Source organism: Osmia lignaria, chromosome 12 (genome assembly GCF_051020975.1).
Source record: "Osmia lignaria lignaria isolate PbOS001 chromosome 12, iyOsmLign1, whole genome shotgun sequence".
Lineage (NCBI taxonomy): Eukaryota > Metazoa > Arthropoda > Insecta > Hymenoptera > Megachilidae > Osmia > Osmia lignaria.
The window spans coordinates 3,664,642-3,685,075 of record NC_135043.1 but is presented as its reverse complement, the minus strand read 5'-3'; the positions used below and the strand labels follow the sequence as shown (position 1 = coordinate 3,685,075).

The following is a 20,434-nucleotide window of genomic DNA, read 5'->3' as shown; positions in this document are numbered from 1 at the left end:
CGAGGCTAAGCGGAATGGAGGGCGAACCCCTCACGCATGGTGAACCGACGATTACTTATCAACAGACCGGCTGCCCAAAGCGACGTCCATGAAGCGTCGCGACGAGACGGGACACGACACGACACGGTAGACCGGGCCCCGTTTATTCATGGATCACGAGCCACGTGGACGGATAATTCTCCGTTACGGTCAGCACGGCTCGACGTGTGACTTCTTCAGTCTCGTATCTTGCCTTGAAACCAGTCCTCGAGTGCATCGCACCGCTGCATTCACTTAAATATTCCGAGGAAGAACTGCAGCTATTTACTTGATCTGAATTCATTTGTTTCAATTATAAATGGGGCAACTATTTCGATTACGGACGTGTAAGAGTGGTGCGAGGGCCACTATATTAATATGACTGTCCCTGCAATTCCAGAACTTTCTATGGCAACGAATGTTATTAACAAAAGATGTAAAACAGAGCATTCTCGATTTAGCCGTTGACGAATAAAGTCTATAATTTCCGGGACATCAAACTTCACAAATGCCGTACCAAGGCACTTGGGAGGCTTCAAATATACGGCATTGGCTACCTGCTTAATTATTTATATATTTACTTTATATTTAATTGAATTGTATTGTATTGTAACAATTATGTATGTTATTATAATGATTAATCGGGGCGCTTAACCGTCAGGATGGCCGAGTGTAAGAGTGGTGCGAGGGCCACTATATTAATATGACTGTCCCTGCTATTCCAGAACTTTCTATGGCAACGAATGTTATTAACAAAAGATGTAAAACAGATCATTCTCGATTTAGTCGTTGACGAATAAAGTCTACAATTTCCGGGACATCAAACTTCACAAATGCCGTACCAAGGCACTTGGGAGGCTTCAAATATACGGCATTGGCTACCTGCTTAATTATTTATATATTTAATTTATATTTAATTGAATTGTATTGTGTTGTAACAATTATGTATGTTATTATAATGGTTAATCGGGGCGCTTAACCGTCAGGATGGCCGAGTGTAAGAGTGGTGCGAGGGCGACTATATTAATATGACTGTCCCTGCTATTCCAGAACTTTCTATGGCAACGAATGTTATTAACAAAAGATGTAAAACAGATCATTCTCGATTTAGCCGTTGACGAATAAAGTCTACAGACGGTAACTCCGATTTCGATGATTTTTAAATATGTCGTAGAAATCAACATTTTGAATAACTTTTTCCTATACATATAACCGCCGCTTGGCCATAGTTTCCGAGATATTTTCGAAAAACTGTCGAAACCAATACATTGAATTCTGCCTGTGTCCATGTTATATCTAATGGAATTCTATAGAAAATCTAATTCTTTCGATAAAATACGGTCAGTTCTCAAAGCAGTTGTCTTCCTCTCCGGTTGCCAGAAATTTCAGAAATTCGCACATCTCTGATATTTAGAGAGACGAAGCAGTATGATTGAAGGTAGCAATAAAATAAAGGAGATTTCGATGCTAATCCCCCTGTTACGATCAACAAACGGGGATCACGATAAGTATAGTTGCCTCGGCAAATAGAGTATCGCGGAGTGTTACCCTCTCTCTAGGCTCGGCCTCGCGAAACTCGTAATAATAGAGCGCGAAATCGTGGGGGTAGCGGTGTGCGAGCACGAGTTTCAGCTGTCTAGATGCTACTAGCAGAAGTAACACGGCACGTGGCAGTGTGGCACAGCCACGCAAGCTATTCTTGACTTGGATTTCTGCTCTAGCTTCTTTTTGCCGAGGGGAACAAAAGGCTGTGCCGTACACTGGCCATCGTGGACCAACCGAGCGCATCCGCGAATCTCTAAAGTAGAACCAACAAATTCCTTTTATTTTCTTCTTCGAGGGCTTCGAAGTGCCTCGTGTACTCTCTCGCTTAGAAAACACCTGTCCTCTTACCAAAACGAACAAAAAATTAATAAATATCTATATCTATTTTCACCAACGTTATTATTTGAAGACAATAAATTTTAGGGTCCGATGGGTCCTTTCAAATATAACGCGACAGACAGGCTGTTCAATTTCTTGTATCTAGGTGTCCTAGACAGTTTCGTTGCTCGGTTTATTTTTAAGCCTGCCAGCAAATCATAGAATGGTAGAACGCTCCTACGATGATTCGAGTGGTTAGCAGAGAGTCGTGGTTGCATTTCGCCATGAATGGTCGCGGAATCTCGATGACGTTTGTCCGAGAGGTGGCGAAACACCGAAATAGACGCGGTGAAGTGGCTAGGGTTACGGCAGATGATTTATCACCCGGTCCACCCGGTGTGTTCGTTCTCGCTCGCGAGGATACTGGAAGGACGCGAGCCTTGTATTATTCATAACCGCGATCAAGGCCGAATGTTGAAACGAGCGATACGCAAATGGGATTAAGGATCACCCAGACGTCGATGCTTATCGGGAGATATTTATCAGAGATCGTATTTTCGACCGCGTCAAAGGTACGTCAGCAATAATCCGGCAAGCAACGTGCGACACGTTCCTTTTCTCTAACGAGAAAAAAGAATATTCTTCGCTATCCTAACTGTAGCGTGCAATTACATTTTCGTCTTCTCGAGCGATTGAAAAAGAAAAGAAAAATGGTTTGAAGGCTGAAGAAAGCCTAAAGAGAGGGCAGGACCCTCGTAACCCTGGATCGTGACTCGAGTCGAGTTCCGATCATTATCCGCAGAGTTCGCACTCAAATCATGCACCACTCGAGGATTATCGGGTAAACGTAGCCTGACCATCGTATCATCCTCGCGGTCGATTCATAATTCTGCCAGACAATTTATTACCCTAACGAGGAAGGATTTTTTTCTCTCCGCCTTCTCTCGTTCCTCGAGCAGGTGTTCTAATTGCTCCAGAAGTCTGGTTCAACGGTGAACCTTTCTAACTAAAAATGTACCGACATAGCTAGAAACTTCACCTTCAGTTTGTTCTTTTTTATTTTTCTTCCACGAAACTTGCGACGACGCGACGGGTGTCTCGCGAAGGAACACGATAAACGGTCGTCTGGAAAAACGACGAGGTGGAGAAAAATAGGGGCGACGGGAAGGCGGTGAATTATGGCAGACAAATTGGTCGGTTGCTTTAGACGGCCACAGTTGGATACAGATATTCATAGCCACTTGACCCGAATGCACGGTAAAAGCAGCTACGCGGGGGGAGAGAGAAGCCTAATAAAACGTAAAATACGGGGTGTAAGCTGCATTTCATTACTACGACCGGCTGCGAGGGTTGCATTTCCTGCCTTTCCAATTGATACGTCTTCCTTCGACCCGTTCTTTCCGCTATCCTATTTCTTATTGACCATTTCCTCATTCCACGTTCCCATTTCGATATTGCATCCCCGATCGTGTTCTAAACAACAATTTATTTCCCGACCACCAGAATCCTTCGAGAAATGAACGTTTGATGAATAATTCGGGTCACTAAAATAGCAAAGAAATACAAATGAAATTTTATTTTCGAATCCGCAATGTTTTATAAAATCTACTATCCCTCCTCCACCTATTCTTGCCCTAGAATGTGAACGTACATACCCAGCCAAGTCGCACGAAAAACCGTTCTTTCTTCACCGAGTTCTCTCTCTATACAACTGGCAAGAGGAACCCAGCTAAAGCCCTGACAGAAAAACTCGAAGAACGATCGCGAAGCTGGCCAGAAGTTTCCAAGCTCGATCGATCGCCAGGAAGCGGCTTGTATATATCTCTTTCGTAACGAAGACGAATTTCGGCAATGGACGACACGATTTTCCCGATGGAAAAACGATCGTTAAGCGTGCGGGACAACCCCGACTTCCGATAAATCAAGCCGCGAATCAAGGTCTGGGTTTAATCGAACTTAGCAACGCGGCATGCCGAGTAATTAATTGGTACCAGTTTAAAGTCGAGCCACGATTAAGTAAACGCGATATTATCTTGTCTCGAAGAATTGTAGCATCGTCTGGCTCGATAATATTCACAATATTTGATTAACATATGCCGTTGATAGAGCTGGTTTTAGTAGCGGGTGTACAGCGACGAAGAAAACTAAATTGGATAAAATAAAAATATAGCTTAGACTTCGACTCTCGGAACGCGGACCATGGAGAGAGCCACAATTTTACATTATTTTAATTTTCTAAATTTTATACTGTTCCTTTTAAAATTATTGCTAGAGGTAAAATGTCTATTTTTGAATTATTCTCGTCGAATGCTATTAGAATATATTAAAGAAAAGTGAATAATTATGTATACGCTCCAAAGTTTACTTAATTATGTCGTATGCTGAAGTAGTAATTATACACAGGTGGAGCATCACTGCTATTCTGTATCTAGTGTATAAATAATAATTATATGGAAAAACGGTTTCATTGGTTCAGTTTTGATCGTCACGGTAAACTGGTCGTTCGTGTTCCGTGCCAGTTCGACCATGAATATTAATTATCATATTTTTCCGGCGCGCCTGTGCGACCGGCTAAATAGAAGAAAATGTTCGTCGGCGTACACGTTTGAAGGGAAATTAAACGGTCGTCCTTGGTCGGGACGCTTTCTTTCGCGATTCGTTGGTGATTTCATAAAGAGCTCACGTTTTTCGTTAAACACGGACCGTTTTCGCTAATGAAATCCGTTCGTGGAAGCTCGTGAAATGTTCGCGGAAGAAAAGCGACTGGAAATTAAAAGCTATCCGGCTACCTCGCCGTTAATCGATTTCCCGTTCCTCGTTTCCGTTCCAGAGCCCACTCGACGATGCGTTACCTCGAGCCGAACGAATATCCGAAATAAAATCAAAATCCACTCGATATTGGAGTTGAAATACAAGGATAACTACTTTCGGAAAGGAATACATTTGTTTATCAAGAAAATCAGTTATTAAATGGTGTTTCCTTTGGCGAGGCGAACGATGGAACGATTTGAAAACAAGGTTGGCCAACCCCTTTCGCTCGCGGCAGCCATTCTTCGTGGCCGTAGCGGCATCATCTCTTATTAAATCTCGGCATGAAATTATTATTAAGCGTGCACTATCGTAGCGTCGACGATCCTTCCAGGTACATACTTCGAGTTTATTAAGGGCTAACGCCTAGAGAAAATATTATCCGGTTCGCTGCTCTGTATGCACGCGCGCACCCGTCCGCACGAATACTCTCTCCAATTCAGATTCATCTATTCAGATTAATCCACCATCTTGCCTTCGACATTATCCCCCCTTCTCAAACCTTTTACAAATTATTTATCATTTTCTAAATTTAGACACGTCGATGCACTTTTTCCAACACCACAATTAGTAAACACACCCATACCTCGCTTTACGGCCTAGATACGTTCCGGGAAAGTTGACCGTAAAGCGAAAATCCGAGTAACGAATCAATTATTTTAATACAAAACCAATTCTCAATTTTTTTATAAAGTAATATAATTTTTATTTCATAAAGCATTTTATTCTTTTTATTTCCTATAAAAATGCTTAGATAAAAATAAAAGTACAGCATTCTTTTTGGTCATAATTAAAAAAGGCCGTTATAGCGATGTATAGTTGTAATTAAAATTAAAAATACTACATGCGCGGTGCCAAACGTGTTAAACAAAATGTATCGGCAAGAATTTGCGAATCGAAGAACCCGTACAACTCTTCGATTAAGATTCCTCGAGTTCCATCGCCGGCGATGACAACAGTAACAAAGCCAGGCCAGCCGAGGGGGGTTCGATTAGTCTTCGAAATCGGTATCGATAGGATCGTTCAGAGCGGAGCTTCCTGGCATTCCAAGGATATTGATTTCAGCCACGATTCGCCAGAATGCAGAGGCAACGGTGCTTCACAAACCTGGAGGCGGTTGCACGACGGATATATCCCTAGGGAGGGGGCGACTCGCGAGGGAGAAAACGTGAGAAATCGCAAGCGAGGGGACCTACCCGAGCTTATCTGCTATCTTGTCGATTATTGAAAATCGACTCTGGTAGCCCGCGAACAGCCAGGGACAAAGTGCTGTCGAACGAGGGAAGGAGAGCGCGAATCTACTGCGAGGTTGGAAAAAAGGGGAGGGACATAAAACAGATGTCCCTAGAATTTATTAACGTACATCTACTATCACTTTATCAAATAAATTTTCCAGACCCGGATTGCAGGTACAATATAAATATTAACGACATTCATGATTGATTGATTAATCATTGAAAATTGGGACTCTCTCCGTGGTCCGCCGTCCGTGGGTTAAGGGTAGCAAATCATTGATTTTCGTTTTATTTTATCAAGCTTCGAGAATCGTTTAGATATCAAAAAGTCTTCAACAGAGGAAGACTTTAAAGAGGAGCGTGGGAGGAAAGGGATACGTATACCGGTAATTTACTCGGTCCATTGTGTATCTCTCAATTATAAGAGAGTATCTAGCATGCGGTCTCTCCGCTGCTCGTCTATAATTATCCGACCTCTCTTCGGCTATCTCGGGGAACTTGAACCTATTGCAATAAACAACCGATAAACAAAAAAGGGCGAATTCTCGCTTACACGAGCGTTGTACAACTAGCTAAAACTCGGGAATATTGGCGATACGGTACACGCCTGCTGAATTGTCTTATCAGAACCCACGCGCAATGTAAGCCGCCTAAGGGGTGAAACGTTAGACGAAATCATAGCATAAATCATACGCAAATTGTTCGCCACGATAAGAACAAAGAAGACGAATCTTAAGTGACAGAGATTTTAGACCTCTTGTCGAACAATTTCAAATTTTATCCTGAAATTTAAGGAACAGGCTATGGATCTTTCATAAAAAAATGAAACGATATAAATTGAAATAAAATATTTTCCAGTGGCACTCCCCAAGTTGATACAACTATGAAAAGTAAAATAGCAGCACAGGCATTCATAGTTGCACCAGGCTGCTGTCCACTTTGATACGATCTTTCTTATCGAATACCAATCTAATATATTAGACAAATATAATATCTAAAGAAATCTAAAAGTGGTCGATAAGAAATGGTACGTTCCACCAGGTACCATTCAGCTCCGCCACTCCCGCTGTTTTCTCACTGTGCATTCTATTATTTTCGCTTATTTACATCCTTTTTCCGAAAGACACTTGTACCGTGTCCTGCATCGAGCTAACACGTAGCAAACACTTAAAGTGCAACGTTCGTGCGGTAAATCAGAAAAGGCGTGAACGAAACGGACAGTTCGTGTAACCGGGTTACCATAGTTCATTCAATAATATGTATCTCGTAGGGCCCAATGCCGGTCTAATAACGTTTCAACGGTGAACGCACACGCCCCCCGGTGACACTTTTCGACCGGTTAGCTGAGCTATCAACCGAGTGAAAACCACTCCCGCCAGCTGGTCAGGTGGATGGTGAATAAACGAGCCGTGGCACGATCAACCGTTTCGAATCGTTCGCTACCGACAGAGGATTTAGATGTAACAGGCTTCCAACAGCGACTCTCCTGGCTCGACCCGTTACAGAGAAGAAAAATTTCTTCCCTTTTCCCCGCGAGAACCAGAGGTATCGCGTGGGCGTTACAATTGCTTGTACCACCGAGGACAATTATATCTGTCCGGGTCCCATAGACAATGCCTTCACGTGAAAAGTCTTATCGTAGGCCGTCTGCGTTACTTACAACCGTCTCCCTGCCACCCCTCCCCTTTGTTTTGTAATTTCTGGAAGCTCGTAAAACTTTGGACAGTCTCGTTTCTCACCTACAACATTCTCCGCCGGTTTGGAAATATCTACGCTTATTTAAACTTCACTTTGGGACAGACGAAAATTCGGGTAACATCTTGTCTCGAATGCAGCGTCGGCTGCCAAATTGAATTTTAAGTTTCCATTGTTTATATTCCGATGTCAAAATGACGGGTTATCCGAGGAAATTGAAACGAATACAATGAAATTAGATAATCTGACTAATTCATATCCAAGGTGTCTTAAAACGGTACTAAAGTGTTCCATGACTTATGTATGAGAGTGTACTGTTACAGAAGTTTACGACTGACCAGGAAACACGGCACGACAAAGAACTGTATTGCCAATACCTCTGTAGAAATGCAAAAACAGCGCGGTAACTTGTACCGATACTCATTGTTAGTCCCTAGTTCCTTTCGAAAAGAAAGATAACCGGATACATACAGGACTAATGGTTCACTGTCAAACGCATGACTAATCCCTATTGTGGCGGGTTTGAAAGTGGAAAATCAAATTCTAGAGATAAGAAAGTTTGAGGAAGATTCGAGTGGACAGGGAGGGTCGAGGGGAATTCTTTGACCAACTCCCGTTGTTCTTTGGATGCTGCGTATGGAATACATATCGAAGAGAAGGTTCATCGGTGGTATTTGTTTCTGCAGGTAACAACGGTGCCGGACGAGGGCGAGAACAGCTTTAAAATGCCTCGAGCTTCCGTGGTGCACATGACTTCGACGGCGACGAGACCGCAACACATGTCGCAGGTAGGTACTTTATTTTATTATAGAAAGTTTCGTATATTTGTAGAATAATGTGAGATAGAAAATTGAGGCTCTCTCCGTGGTCCGCCGTTCGGGGAGTTAACCGAGGGAAAATTGAAATCCAGCGGAAAGCTGTGATGATTAGAAAGAAAAGCAGACTCTAGCCTACTTATTGAGAGGAGTTACACCCGTCCGATGGTCCCGGGTATCCCTCGAGTAATCCAAATCCAGCGAGCGAGGCGAATCTTTCCATCTTGGCATGGATCCATATTGATATGCAAATACCGAAGGATAGCTGCGAGCTTAATTGAGTGGTCCGGCTTAAAATGCATATCGAGCGAGCAGCCAGCCGGTCTTTCGTCTTAAGCTTTCCTTGTCTCTCGTATATACAGAGAGGCTGGAATAACGATTTACCCAGCTCCAGCTGACCAGCCATTTTCATAATACCACCGTGCCGCGCCGTTCTAAAGACTTTCAAAGCTCTTTTTCTAGGCTATTTCTTTTTCACCGCTTGCTGCTCGGGGTCGGCTAACAGTTTTAAGCTAATGGCTCTCTCGGTTAACTTCGACCTAACTCCGGACACATCCTCTGCCGGCGTAAACGAGCTTTTAACATCGTGCTACCGGTGGGGAAAAAACGCGCTGGGAAACGTGCAACCACTCCGAGAAATTCATACTCTACCGACCAACCCGGCTTGCTCGTTCGCTACAACTTTTAGCCGTCTAACGGTGTTCCACCGATGTCTGTTGCTCCTTTTCCTATTGCCCTCTACGAGCAGTCGTGACATTTTACGAGCCGTTTAACTTTTCCGCGCTTTGTTGGATAAAATTGTAAATGTTTCTGCCGGTGAACGAGCAGACGCGAGGAAGGTTTATTATTAACCCTTCAACAATCGTAACCTAGATCTACCTACGTAACCATAGTGTTTCGACTAAAATTAGGAATTTTAGCTTCTTAGACGAAATAATTCTTGAATCAAACGAAATATGTAAAAAATTAAACTGATGAACCTTTCAAAGCGCAAATCAATTTTCGCTCCTTTCAATGATTGTCACCGCAGATGGTAGAATTGAAAACACTCGAATACAAATTTCGAGGATTTTCGAGTAGCAGAAAAAGAGCAGAGTGTCGATTCGAACACAATCCCCATTATATTGCACTTTCGCACGATCAACCGATACCGTGGTTGATAAAAGCATTGGGTAACGTTATTTTATTATTCGATGCTCTAACAGCACCGTCAATATTTACCCGACAGAACAAACCGAACACGTCCATGTACACGGGATACAAATCCGTTTACCCCTTTCGTTCTATCGCGGTTGTAGAATTAGATTTCGGAATAATCGAATACGGGTCATGCATCGAACCGGGATCCCATTGAATTGATAGCCAAAATTAGCGCGATCTTAACGTTGTTTCGAACTTTGACGTTGTTCATTATATATTCCAGTTATCTGCGCGAAGATAATCGCACCCGTCACGGTAACCGTGGAGTATCCGTGTTATTGAATTTTCAATAAAAAGCAGAATCTTTCAGATGAATCATTCTTGAACGACACGATTTTCGCACGATTTAAATGAAAAGTATAGTTTGATCAATTGAAAATCAAGCCACGACCCACGCGTTATTGTTCGCCTCCGTTAAGATCTGAGACGACCGCGACGAAGGAAAGGTTACTCGCGATATCGAAAGTTTATGCAAATTTACGTGGGATCGGCGCCGCGGTTGTGTTTTTAAATTCCATCGAACCGGCATGGAGAACTGTAACGATGGAATCGCGGCTGCTGGAGACAGGTCGTGTAGTTTAATAGAAAATATCGACAGGCTTTTACAACAGGTGCGAGTGGCACGGCTTTACGGATTCCGCGGGAAAGCTGCACCGTGTACGAGCGACGCATTTGCAATTTTTCCGCGACGTTTTTCGGCCTCGTCGCGTCCGATGTTCACCATGAAAGATTTATCAGAGAAGCATCGTGCTGTGTGTTTGGAATATTCCACGTATGGAATTTAAAAAAAAAGATAGAAAGAGAAGTCTGACTGCGTGTGTACTCGCGATCAAATTAGGCTTCCATGGGAAAAATGCTGTTTTCTATCTCAGGCTTCCCCTTAGGCATTCGTGACACTCCGTATACATACACAGGGTGTTACAAAATTACCTGAAGAACTCTACACCGTTGGATAGATCACGAAAAATCGAAACGAAAAGTTCTGTATCATTTTTCGATGGGATCGGTATTTTAGCCACGTTTCGTTGTTGAACGTTGAAAAATTGACCAATCAGCGCGCAGCTTGAGTGGCAAGACGCGCGGAGTAGGAATCTCCCTTTGCTTGCTCCGCCGTCGCACCGTGACTCTCGGCGTGGCTCGGCGGCGCGGCGGCAGAGGAGACCAGTCTCCTACTCCGCACGTCTTGCCACTCAAGCTGCGCGCTGATTGGTCAATTTTCAACAACGAAATGTGGCTAAACTACTGATCCTATCGAAAAATGGTATAGAACTTTTCGCTTCTGTAGAGCGAATGTAGAGCTCTTCTGGTAATTTTGTAACACCCTGTATAGGTCCTATGTATGAAAAATTGGAATTTTCCCTAGATAAGCCTGATCCGATCGCGAGTGTACGAGTTATCAATTCCCCGAGGATTAAAGCATAATCGAACGAAAAGATAATTTTAGATAGATCTTGTCGAATATCGCGTTACATTTAAAGGAAATTTATGTCGCGTCGTAGATCAATATTCCCGTCAATTCCGCTTCTCTTTCGCGATGAATTAACGCATTTATCCGACGATCTTTAAGCGGGGTAATTTATTTCACGGTTGCTTCGCAGCCTAGCCGCGACACGGTCGCGCAAATTGCACAATAATTACTGGCACACCCTACATTATCCGCAATTATGGCTCGTAAATAATTATTCTGTCTCGGCTTGGCCGCGAAAATTCTCACCGCCATAGGAAATATGAAAAATCGTACGCGGACAAGCTCTCAGCTTCGACTGTATTCTGTTGCGGAACGTTGATGTCATCTTTATTTCTCGCTCATACGGCACGGATACTGGTCTTTGAACGGGTAAATCGACATACCAGACTGGATAACGGACGATTACGTTGGTCTTTGCGAGCAAAAACCGTGACTGGTCGCGATTCACGCGTACGAGGGATTTTCTTGCGTCATTTAGCAAATCGTAAAATCATGAACGGATAATGTATTACGACACGTCGTGTCGCTCGAGTTACTATCCATCAATAGCGCTCGTTATTAAACGTGGAATGGAATAAAGAAATCATGAAAGGCGATTCTAAACTCGTACCACAGCGTGTCTATAAATAACCAAGATTAAAACTTGAGAAAGAATAAATTTGAAATTCCACTATTATCTTCCACTGTGAACTAATATTAAGGGTTGATCTTCAGCATCGATAATTCTCGCAAACTCTTGCAAAAACAATACCGTTTTGCGGTAAAATCGCAACGTATGTATATGTATGTTTTCAACTAGCTATTTGTGCAACCATCGTAAAATTGTGCCGTATAGGAACGAGACCGGAAACAGAAGAAAAGCTCCGGGGCAAAACTGCTATCGAAACGTATCTATGGTCGCGTTTCATCGAAAAGGTTCGACAATGCGCGATGAGTACAAGAGACTCTGGTTTGCAACATTGTTTTCCCATTCCATGCAACGAGGATCCCGGTCGTTCCGTAATTTCGGCTCCGTGCACCATAAAATCGGCCGCGGTGTGGCTTTCTGTCGCGCGGGATGCTTCGTCCAGTGTCACGAGTCACGAGACGGGTAAATACCTGAGAGATCTCGATGCACATGATGCTTCTGAAACGATCGTTGCCAGAGATGCGTGCATATAAAGCCGGGCCACGCGAAACGTTTTAGTATTCCTCACGAGGGCCATCAGCTCAGCCTTTCAATTTGCGGCCAACAATTTGTCCGATGCTTGCAGCTGGCAACGCGCAACCTCCTGATACAGATAACCGACATTCCTATGCATACATTTGTCGATGGAGGTATTTCACGGCTCGGTTTCTCGTGCAATGCTGAAAATTATTATATTCAAGGAACATTTATCTTCTATTCCTTAGTCTTAAATTTTTTAAGAGAACTCTTTTACTATCCAGTGGATGACAACTCATTTAGGGAGGATTTCTTTTCGTTACACCATCATTTTTTTTTCTTTTTTCTACTTTATCTGCGAACTATACTCACCTTAGCTTGACTTAAGTGATCTTAGAACCATTGGCTTTATTAATATGTACCTGGAATTTATCTAATTATTAGGTGTTGGCCACCCTGGCACTCTCAATGGGAACCCTATCCTCTGGTCTGGCAAAGGGTTACACTTCTCCAGCGTTGGACTCTATTCTGGATAATCAACCCCCTCATCTTTATCAATCTACGAACAACGACACCTGGTAAGTTTACCCCGTGATAATCGACGCGTTAAGAAACAAATCGGGCAGCGGTGTAACGAGCGAACAGGAAAGGTGAAACTTGCCGAGTAATTGTAAGTTATAACGTGTCGTGTCCAGTAACGATTAGCGTCGCTCGGTAGATAAGCAAATTAAATAAACGCGACATGATATTTCGCGCGCTCGAATATATTAGAATTCGATCTAACAAACGCATTAACGTCGGTGCGTCGATCTTTTTCTCGTACACTTTCTCCGCCGATAGTGGCACGGCCTTATCGCGTCTACTGTAAAGAGGAAACAAGCCACTGGTAAACGAATTGTGCTCGTTAATTTATAGCGGTGACCCGCGTCAACTATTCAAGCTTCTGTAATATCTTTACGTAATCGTCGAAATTTATGAGCGAACGATTCGTTGCTGGATTTATTATTGTATATCCTGGCGGAGATAGTAGCGACCGACTCGAGTAGCTCGCGAATCAATTTGAACATTTCAATTTTTCCTGGCTATTTTCCTGAATACCTCTTTAAAAATCCTATGAATATTAAACGTAACTCTTGAAACTGATTTGAATTCATGCGCGCAGATTGAAATTGATCCTATCGCTAGTAGACACTTTCAATTTCATCAGAAACGAAAAGAAAAAAAAAAAAGATGAATTATACGATTGCTTCAGCAAACCGTACCCCTTTTATACACGTTTCCCTAGCGAGCATATCGATCGTTTGACAAACGAGTTCCTCCATCGAGATTAAGCAAACTACGGTGACGCAACGACGTCAAAGCAAATCAATCATAGATAGGAGTGTAGAGAGTCGGAATTCCCGTCGGACGAAATGGCAAATTATTCAGGAACGAAAAGGAACGATAGCCGTCAGCCTCTCCTTGAACCGGTTACGAAGATCGATGAATTAACGCGCAACGATCGATCGATCGTGTAAGGCCGCTTAATCGCGGCGAACAACGAACAACGGCAAACGGGGATCTAGGCATTAGGGAACGATTAGATTCTCGCATAACGTTAGTCCCTGTCATCCGTAATCGTATTGCCATTTGTCGCAGGTCGGCTTTCTCGGTGACGCAACAAGAAGCCTCGTGGGTAGCGTCGTTGTCGATGCTGGGTGCATGGTTTGGCGCCATGATCGGCGACTGGATAATGAGAAGAGGTCGTAGATTGGCGCTACGAGTGACATCCTTGCCTCTGGCCGCCGTTTGGATCCTTACCGGTATAGCGCCCTGCGTCGAACTGGTCTACGTCACCAGCTTCATCGGGGGTCTATGTTGTTCCGTTACCACCATGGTCGCCCACGTACGTAATCTACCCTCCATGATTTTCGATAATTTTCCAAGCCACGTCTATGACTGCTAAATAACGTTTCCGAATCGTCAGGTGTACATATCCGAAATCTCAATGCCGAGCATACGAGGCTGCCTGTCGGCGATGCTGAAGGTGCTCGGTCACGTCGGCGTGTTATTATCGTACATAGCCGGCACGTACATGAATTGGCGGCAAAGCGCGCTGCTGGTAGCGGTGGCACCGTCGATGCTCTTTTTGGGCACCCTCTTTATACCCGAGACGCCGTCGTACCTCGTTCTGAACGGCAAAGACGACGAGGCTGCCAGCAGTCTGCAATGGCTGCGCGGTGATCACGTCGACATACGCCACGAGCTTCAGGTACGTAACCTTTTACTTCAAATATACTTTTAATGCTAACGAAGATACTAACGATGAATTTGACCGATCGACAGGTGATCAAGACGAACATCCTTGCCTCGAGAGCGAAACAATATGAGCTGACGTTCAAGAACAGCATGTTCACTCCGCGATTGTACAAACCCATCGCCATCACGTGCGGGTTAATGTTCTTTCAACGATTTTCTGGAGCGAACGCGTTCAACTATTACGCGGTCATCATATTCCGTCAGACTCTCGGCGGTATGAATCCGCACGGGGCGACCATTGCTATCGGTTTCGTCCAATTATTGGCTTCTCTGTTATCAGGTACGGTAATCCTCGCTATAACGTCTTCATCGAGACGAAGAATTTGAACGGTCGTAAAGCGAGAGTGATATGATTCACAGGATTCCTGATCGACATCGTGGGCAGGCTACCGCTTCTGATAGCCAGCACGGTCTTCATGTCTCTCGCGCTGGCCGGTTTCGGCAGTTATGCCTATTACATGTCGCAGACGCAAAATCTCGGCTACGCGGACTCGCCGGTGGGTGGGCAACACGATTGGATACCGTTGCTCTGCGTGCTAGTCTTCACGACCGCTCTCGCTTTGGGCATATCGCCAATTTCGTGGTTATTGATTGGCGAGCTCTTTCCTCTCGAGTATCGCGGCCTCGGCTCGAGCATCAGCACCAGCTTCAGCTACTTCTGCGCGTTCGTAGGGATTAAACTGTTCATGGATTTTCAGCAGGTAAGCTGGTGTATTCTACTCTTCTACCCAAACAGAACCGTTCCATGTTTCCTAGTGTCCGATCGGTTCTTGACGAAACTCTACTATTCCAGACGTTTGGTTTGCACGGAGCGTTCTGGTTCTACGCCGCGGTAGCGGTATGCGGACTTTGTTTCGTGGTCTGCTGCGTGCCGGAAACGAAAGGGAAACAACTGGACGAGATGAATCCGGAGTACGCGCAAGCTCGGTAGTATAAGGCCTCGTTGACCGGGGGCCTGTCGAATCTCGAGAAGGCTAACAAGCCCCTGCCGGGTGGAGCTTATCCTAATCAACACGATCCACGGGATCTGTACAACGGGAATCCCCCTATCGACGTGCCGACCACCTCTCGGCAGACGTTCAACCACCGAGGCAATTATCGAAAGCTGTCCGATTATTGCAACATATTCGCCGAGAAGACGAATAGGATCGGCAGAAACGTCGGAAGTTTCATGCAGTCCCGTGGTTTCTTCCCTGCTCGCCGTTCCACCGAGGACGGTTCCCAGGGCAACCTGACTCATCGTATCAACGGCGACGTGATCAGAGACGACTATAGGCTCCCTAACAGAGCGGAGCAACGAGACTCGCGCCAGAAGAGTCTCGATCGTTACGGTCCGATCGAAAGGGATCATCGAGACGGATCCAGCTACTCTAAGAACGTGTACCTGCACGAAAGAAGCACCGACACGAATCACTTGAACGGTGACACGGTGACGCAGCCTCGAGTAGTCAGACAACGCGATTACACGGACCTATATCAGGAGGACAGGGGCGTCTGGAGAGGAGAGGAGGCCGACTTAAACGGCTCTAAGCCGATCTTGAGGAACGGCATTAGTCACGCCAGAGGCGAGAAGCTTTACAGCTCGACCCTACCCAGACGAAGCAGAACCATCAATTTCAGGGATCAAATCCCAGCCAACTCGCTCGAGTCGCGTCGAGGATACCCGAAGAGCTTACAGAACCTCTCGGACCTGGAGGCGAACGACGGAACGCGGGCACCTACCGTCGCCTCCTCCTTCTTATCCTCTGCAGAATGGAGGGACGACAGGCTGGACGACGCTTACCGACGTCGAAGATACAGGCAGGACCAACTCGAAGATGACTATCTGAGACTCTACAGGAACCTGTCCAGCCTGGACAAGTATCCTCCGACCGGTAGGTACGAACCTGGCCAGGTTCATTACGAGAGAGAATGCAGGACATTCGGCAAGGACACGGTCGCCTTCATTTATTACAAAACGTGTTACTTGTGATGTACGAGGGACTGGCTCAATAATTCGTTAAGAGTTTAACTAATTGATCATCGTTCAACATCTACGCTTTACGAATCAATGAGGAATCTGATTTGATCTCCATCGAGCTCCCCTTCTTACGTTCTATGTACTTTGCGGTTAAGTTTTCGTTCGACAAACTGGGAATCGTGTCTCTGAACTATTTTTAAACGTTTCTAGAGCATCGAAAGTGATTTCTTTACGATTTCGGCGATTCATTTCTGATCTCATCAGAGAGTTCAGTTCCTCGGTTCTCCATTTCATTTATCCATTCATCGACGATGTGTAAGATTGGTCAGATAAGAGATGGAATTTGTCATTCTAAACACACTCGTACAATTTATACGAATTAGCGTATAGAGGAAATCGATAGAGGACGTTGAATTTTGTTCCTCTGACCAGTTTTATGCTCACTACCTGTACTATAGAGTCGTAAAGAACGAAATCGACGAGCAATGATCTCTTTTCTCAAACGACACGACTGAATCGTCGTATTAGAAAATCATCCTCGTGTTTTGCCTTGAAACGTCGAACGATACTTTTGACCAATAAAACGCATATTCTCGTACGTTGTTTTCCCGTGATTGTCGAATCGAATTGCACTCGTCGAAACGAAAAAAAAAGAACGCTCTTCCGTGCAACGTGCCTTCGCCGAGAGCACGCAGATATAACGCAAAATACTACGTACGTGTAAATATACATACATGTAAAAAAAGAAAGAAAAAAAAAGAAGATAGCAGTAGCCGTATATATGTATACGTATATTTAGGATAGACTCGATAGACTGGTCCGTCGATTGTCGTCGACGTTTCTTTACGCGTTAAAGTTGATCGTGATATTTTCAAGAGTAACCTTTCTCAAGATAAGTATAATTCGTTTCTTCCATAAAACGAGATTCTTGTTCTTTCAAGCATAACGACTGAAGCATTCGAATTAGCGGTTAGTTTTGTTAGAGCCTCGTTTTCGACTCACGTGTTCGTGTTCAATCGACGAGAGAAGGAAGAAAGTTTCTATTTTGCGAAATAACGCGTTAAATAATAACAACGAGATATTTTGGACGGGTATTCATTCAGAAGGAGATAACTGGGGTAATTCTGAACAACTTTTTCCTTTACCGAAATGCTCGTTAAGACTTGATTCTTGAATTATCAATGAAAAACTCAATCGCGGGAATGTTGGGTACGAACTGACGAAGTTCGACTCGCAGCCACCATTGCTGCAATTGAATTTTTCATAATTAATTTAAAAACCATGCCTTAACGAGCATTTTGGTAAAGGAAATAGTTGTTCAGAATCACTCCAGCTTTCACATTATATTCATATTTTTTATTCCATCGACAATTAAGAACGCGTTACCAGATGGAAACATTCGTTATTTTCCCGGCAATTTAACACTACCCATGCGAGAACGCTGATACACGCCAGAGATATAATACTTCACGTTTGATCAGACTAAAAGCATATATAAATACTCGGGTTCCCGATCTAGCACGGGAACCGTTGACTTAACGATGACAATATTAACTGTAGATATACTATCTTTCATACTTAAGTACCTATTGTATAAATGATTATTATTGTACATCCGAGGCATACTTGTACGTATAGAGGCCGTGTTACTGTTCGAATACCGGACGAAGAAACTTTGCGACAATACTGTTTAACCATTGCCAAAATCACGAGACAGGTGTAATTTGAAAATCGAAAACGATGCTTCGTTTTGCAAGGTCGAGGGCAGTCGAGTTCATCGGAGACAGCGGGGTGGCAATCGGGAGGCTCGGTACGGATTTAGGGCCTAATTAATTGAAATTCGCTAAAAGAGGGTTGGTTAAAAATTTCACCCCCCTTCGGCTCTGGTCTCTGTTATAAATTTGGAAAATTTCGACAAGGTATTAAAAAATAAGGGTCTTAAAGTCTTATCGTTAGACCCTTTAATTGCAACACCATATGTGTACAGAGATTATGTCAATCGACTGCCATTGACAAATTTTTTTTCCACAAATCTCAACTTTCGTGTAGTGATACAGTAGACTCTCGTTATATTGCCGCGGACGAGGCTGAAGAGCAACGCTAGGATGCTAGAATATCCACGTTAAGATCGAATCGGTCAAGTGGTAATATAATGAGAGTCTATTGTAGCGTGCAATTTGAAGATCGCAAAATAGCGTGCGTTTATTAGAAGCGAAGATACTCGTGAAAATGGCATTTGTATTTTGTATTTTTATATAGTTTGTAGAGAGCTCGTCAACGTCGACCCAGCAGAAGATGTCTGCGAATCTGTGATCGAACGCCTAGTCTTCACGGATCAAAATATTTCACACAGAATTTGTTTACTTGCTTCGCAAGAGAGGGTAGCCGACCATATCTCGTTTCGAACGTTCTGATATATTTTCAATGACATATCCGACTCTTGTTAGAGTTTTCGACCCTGCATATCAAACGTTACACGTATCAACATCGTGGAACGAATTTCGGAATTTAGTTGGAATGAAATTTCGAATCGATATTTTCTTCCGTGCAGCCTGACGGTTTCTTACATCTCTAATCATCTCTAATGGAATCATATCCCTGTCATATCTGATATTCTAACGATGCGTGCTCGACTCTTCTATACAAACGTATGGAATTCTGTACTTAAACGTCGATTGAAAAGAAAGACAAAATGAATTAACACTTTGATAGCTAGTATTACTTGCATTCGCAATTATAATCACACGCGAAGATTTCTTTCACAATAATCACTCTCCTTAATCCGGCGCTGGGGGCATCTTTGGTTAATCAGTAGCTACTAATTATTAATTAGAAAATTCACTAATTCGCTAAGCCCTAATAATAATTTGAAATTCGATCATTTTTCAAATTCCAAAAGAAATAAATTAATTAGAAAATTCACTAATTCCCTAAGCTCTAATAATAATTTGAAATTCTATAATTTCTCAAATTCCAAAAGAAATAAATTAATTAGAAAATTCACTAATTCGCTAAGCATTAATAATGATTTGAAATTCGATAATATCTCAAATTCCGAAAGAAATAAATTAATTAGAAAATTCACTAATTCGCTAAGCCCTAATAATAATTTAAAATTTGATAATTTTTCAAATTCCAAAAGAAATAAATTAATTAGAAAATTCACTAATTCGCTAAGCCCTAATAATAATTTGAAATTCGATTATTTTTCAAATTCCAAAAGAAATAAATTAATTAGAAAATTCACTAATTCGCTAAGCTCTAATAATAACTTGAAATTCGATAATTTTTCAAATTCCAAAAGAAATAAATTAGTTAGAAAATTCACTAATTCGCTAAGCCCTAATAATAATTTAAAATTTGATAATTTTTCAAATTCCAAAAGAAATAAATTAATTAGAAAATTCACTAATTCGCTAAGCCCTAATAATAATTTGAAATTCGATTATTTTTCAAATTCCAAAAGAAATAAATTAATTAGAAAATTCACTAATTCGCTAAGCTCTAATAATAATTTGAAATTCGATAATTTTTCAAATTCCAAAAGAAATAAATTAATTAGAAAATTCACTATTTCGCTAAGCCCTAATAATAATTTGAAATTCGATCATTTTTCAAATTCCAAAAGAAATAAATTAATTAGATAATTCACTAATTCGCTAAGCCCTAATAATAATTTGAAATTCGATAATTTTTCAAATTCCAAAAGAAATAAATTAATTAGAAAATTCACTAATTCACTAATAATAATTTGAAATTCGATAATATCTCAAATTCCAAAAGAAATCAATAATACCCCATGCAATGTGCGGCAATCAAAGTGTTAAATTATACTTTTGTAGATACCGACACGCGACTTGGTCCCTTCGATCGATTTTTCTAGCCGAAAATATATCTTCGTCTACCATCGATATTAAAAAATCACGCAAC

General features: G+C 42.7%; 2 protein-coding genes across 3 annotated transcripts in view; one reads left to right on the top strand and one right to left on the bottom strand.

The window, feature by feature from the left end:
• Positions 1–15,475, top strand: part of LOC117602771 (facilitated trehalose transporter Tret1-2 homolog) — a 58,693-nt gene extending 43,218 nt beyond the window's left edge. For both annotated transcript variants that reach the window (XM_034321191.2, XM_034321192.2), the window contains exons 2-8: positions 8,306–8,407; positions 12,691–12,824; positions 13,885–14,131; positions 14,213–14,497; positions 14,572–14,824; positions 14,905–15,245; positions 15,338–15,475. In XM_034321191.2, the coding sequence (XP_034177082.1) occupies positions 8,306–8,407; positions 12,691–12,824; positions 13,885–14,131; positions 14,213–14,497; positions 14,572–14,824; positions 14,905–15,245; positions 15,338–15,475 (1,500 nt within the window). The remainder of the gene's footprint in view (positions 1–8,305; positions 8,408–12,690; positions 12,825–13,884; positions 14,132–14,212; positions 14,498–14,571; positions 14,825–14,904; positions 15,246–15,337) is intronic.
• The window catches only part of LOC143305916 (mediator of RNA polymerase II transcription subunit 20-like), an 81,062-nt gene that overhangs the window by 57,788 nt on the left and 2,840 nt on the right, over positions 1–20,434 (bottom strand). The window lies entirely within an intron of this gene.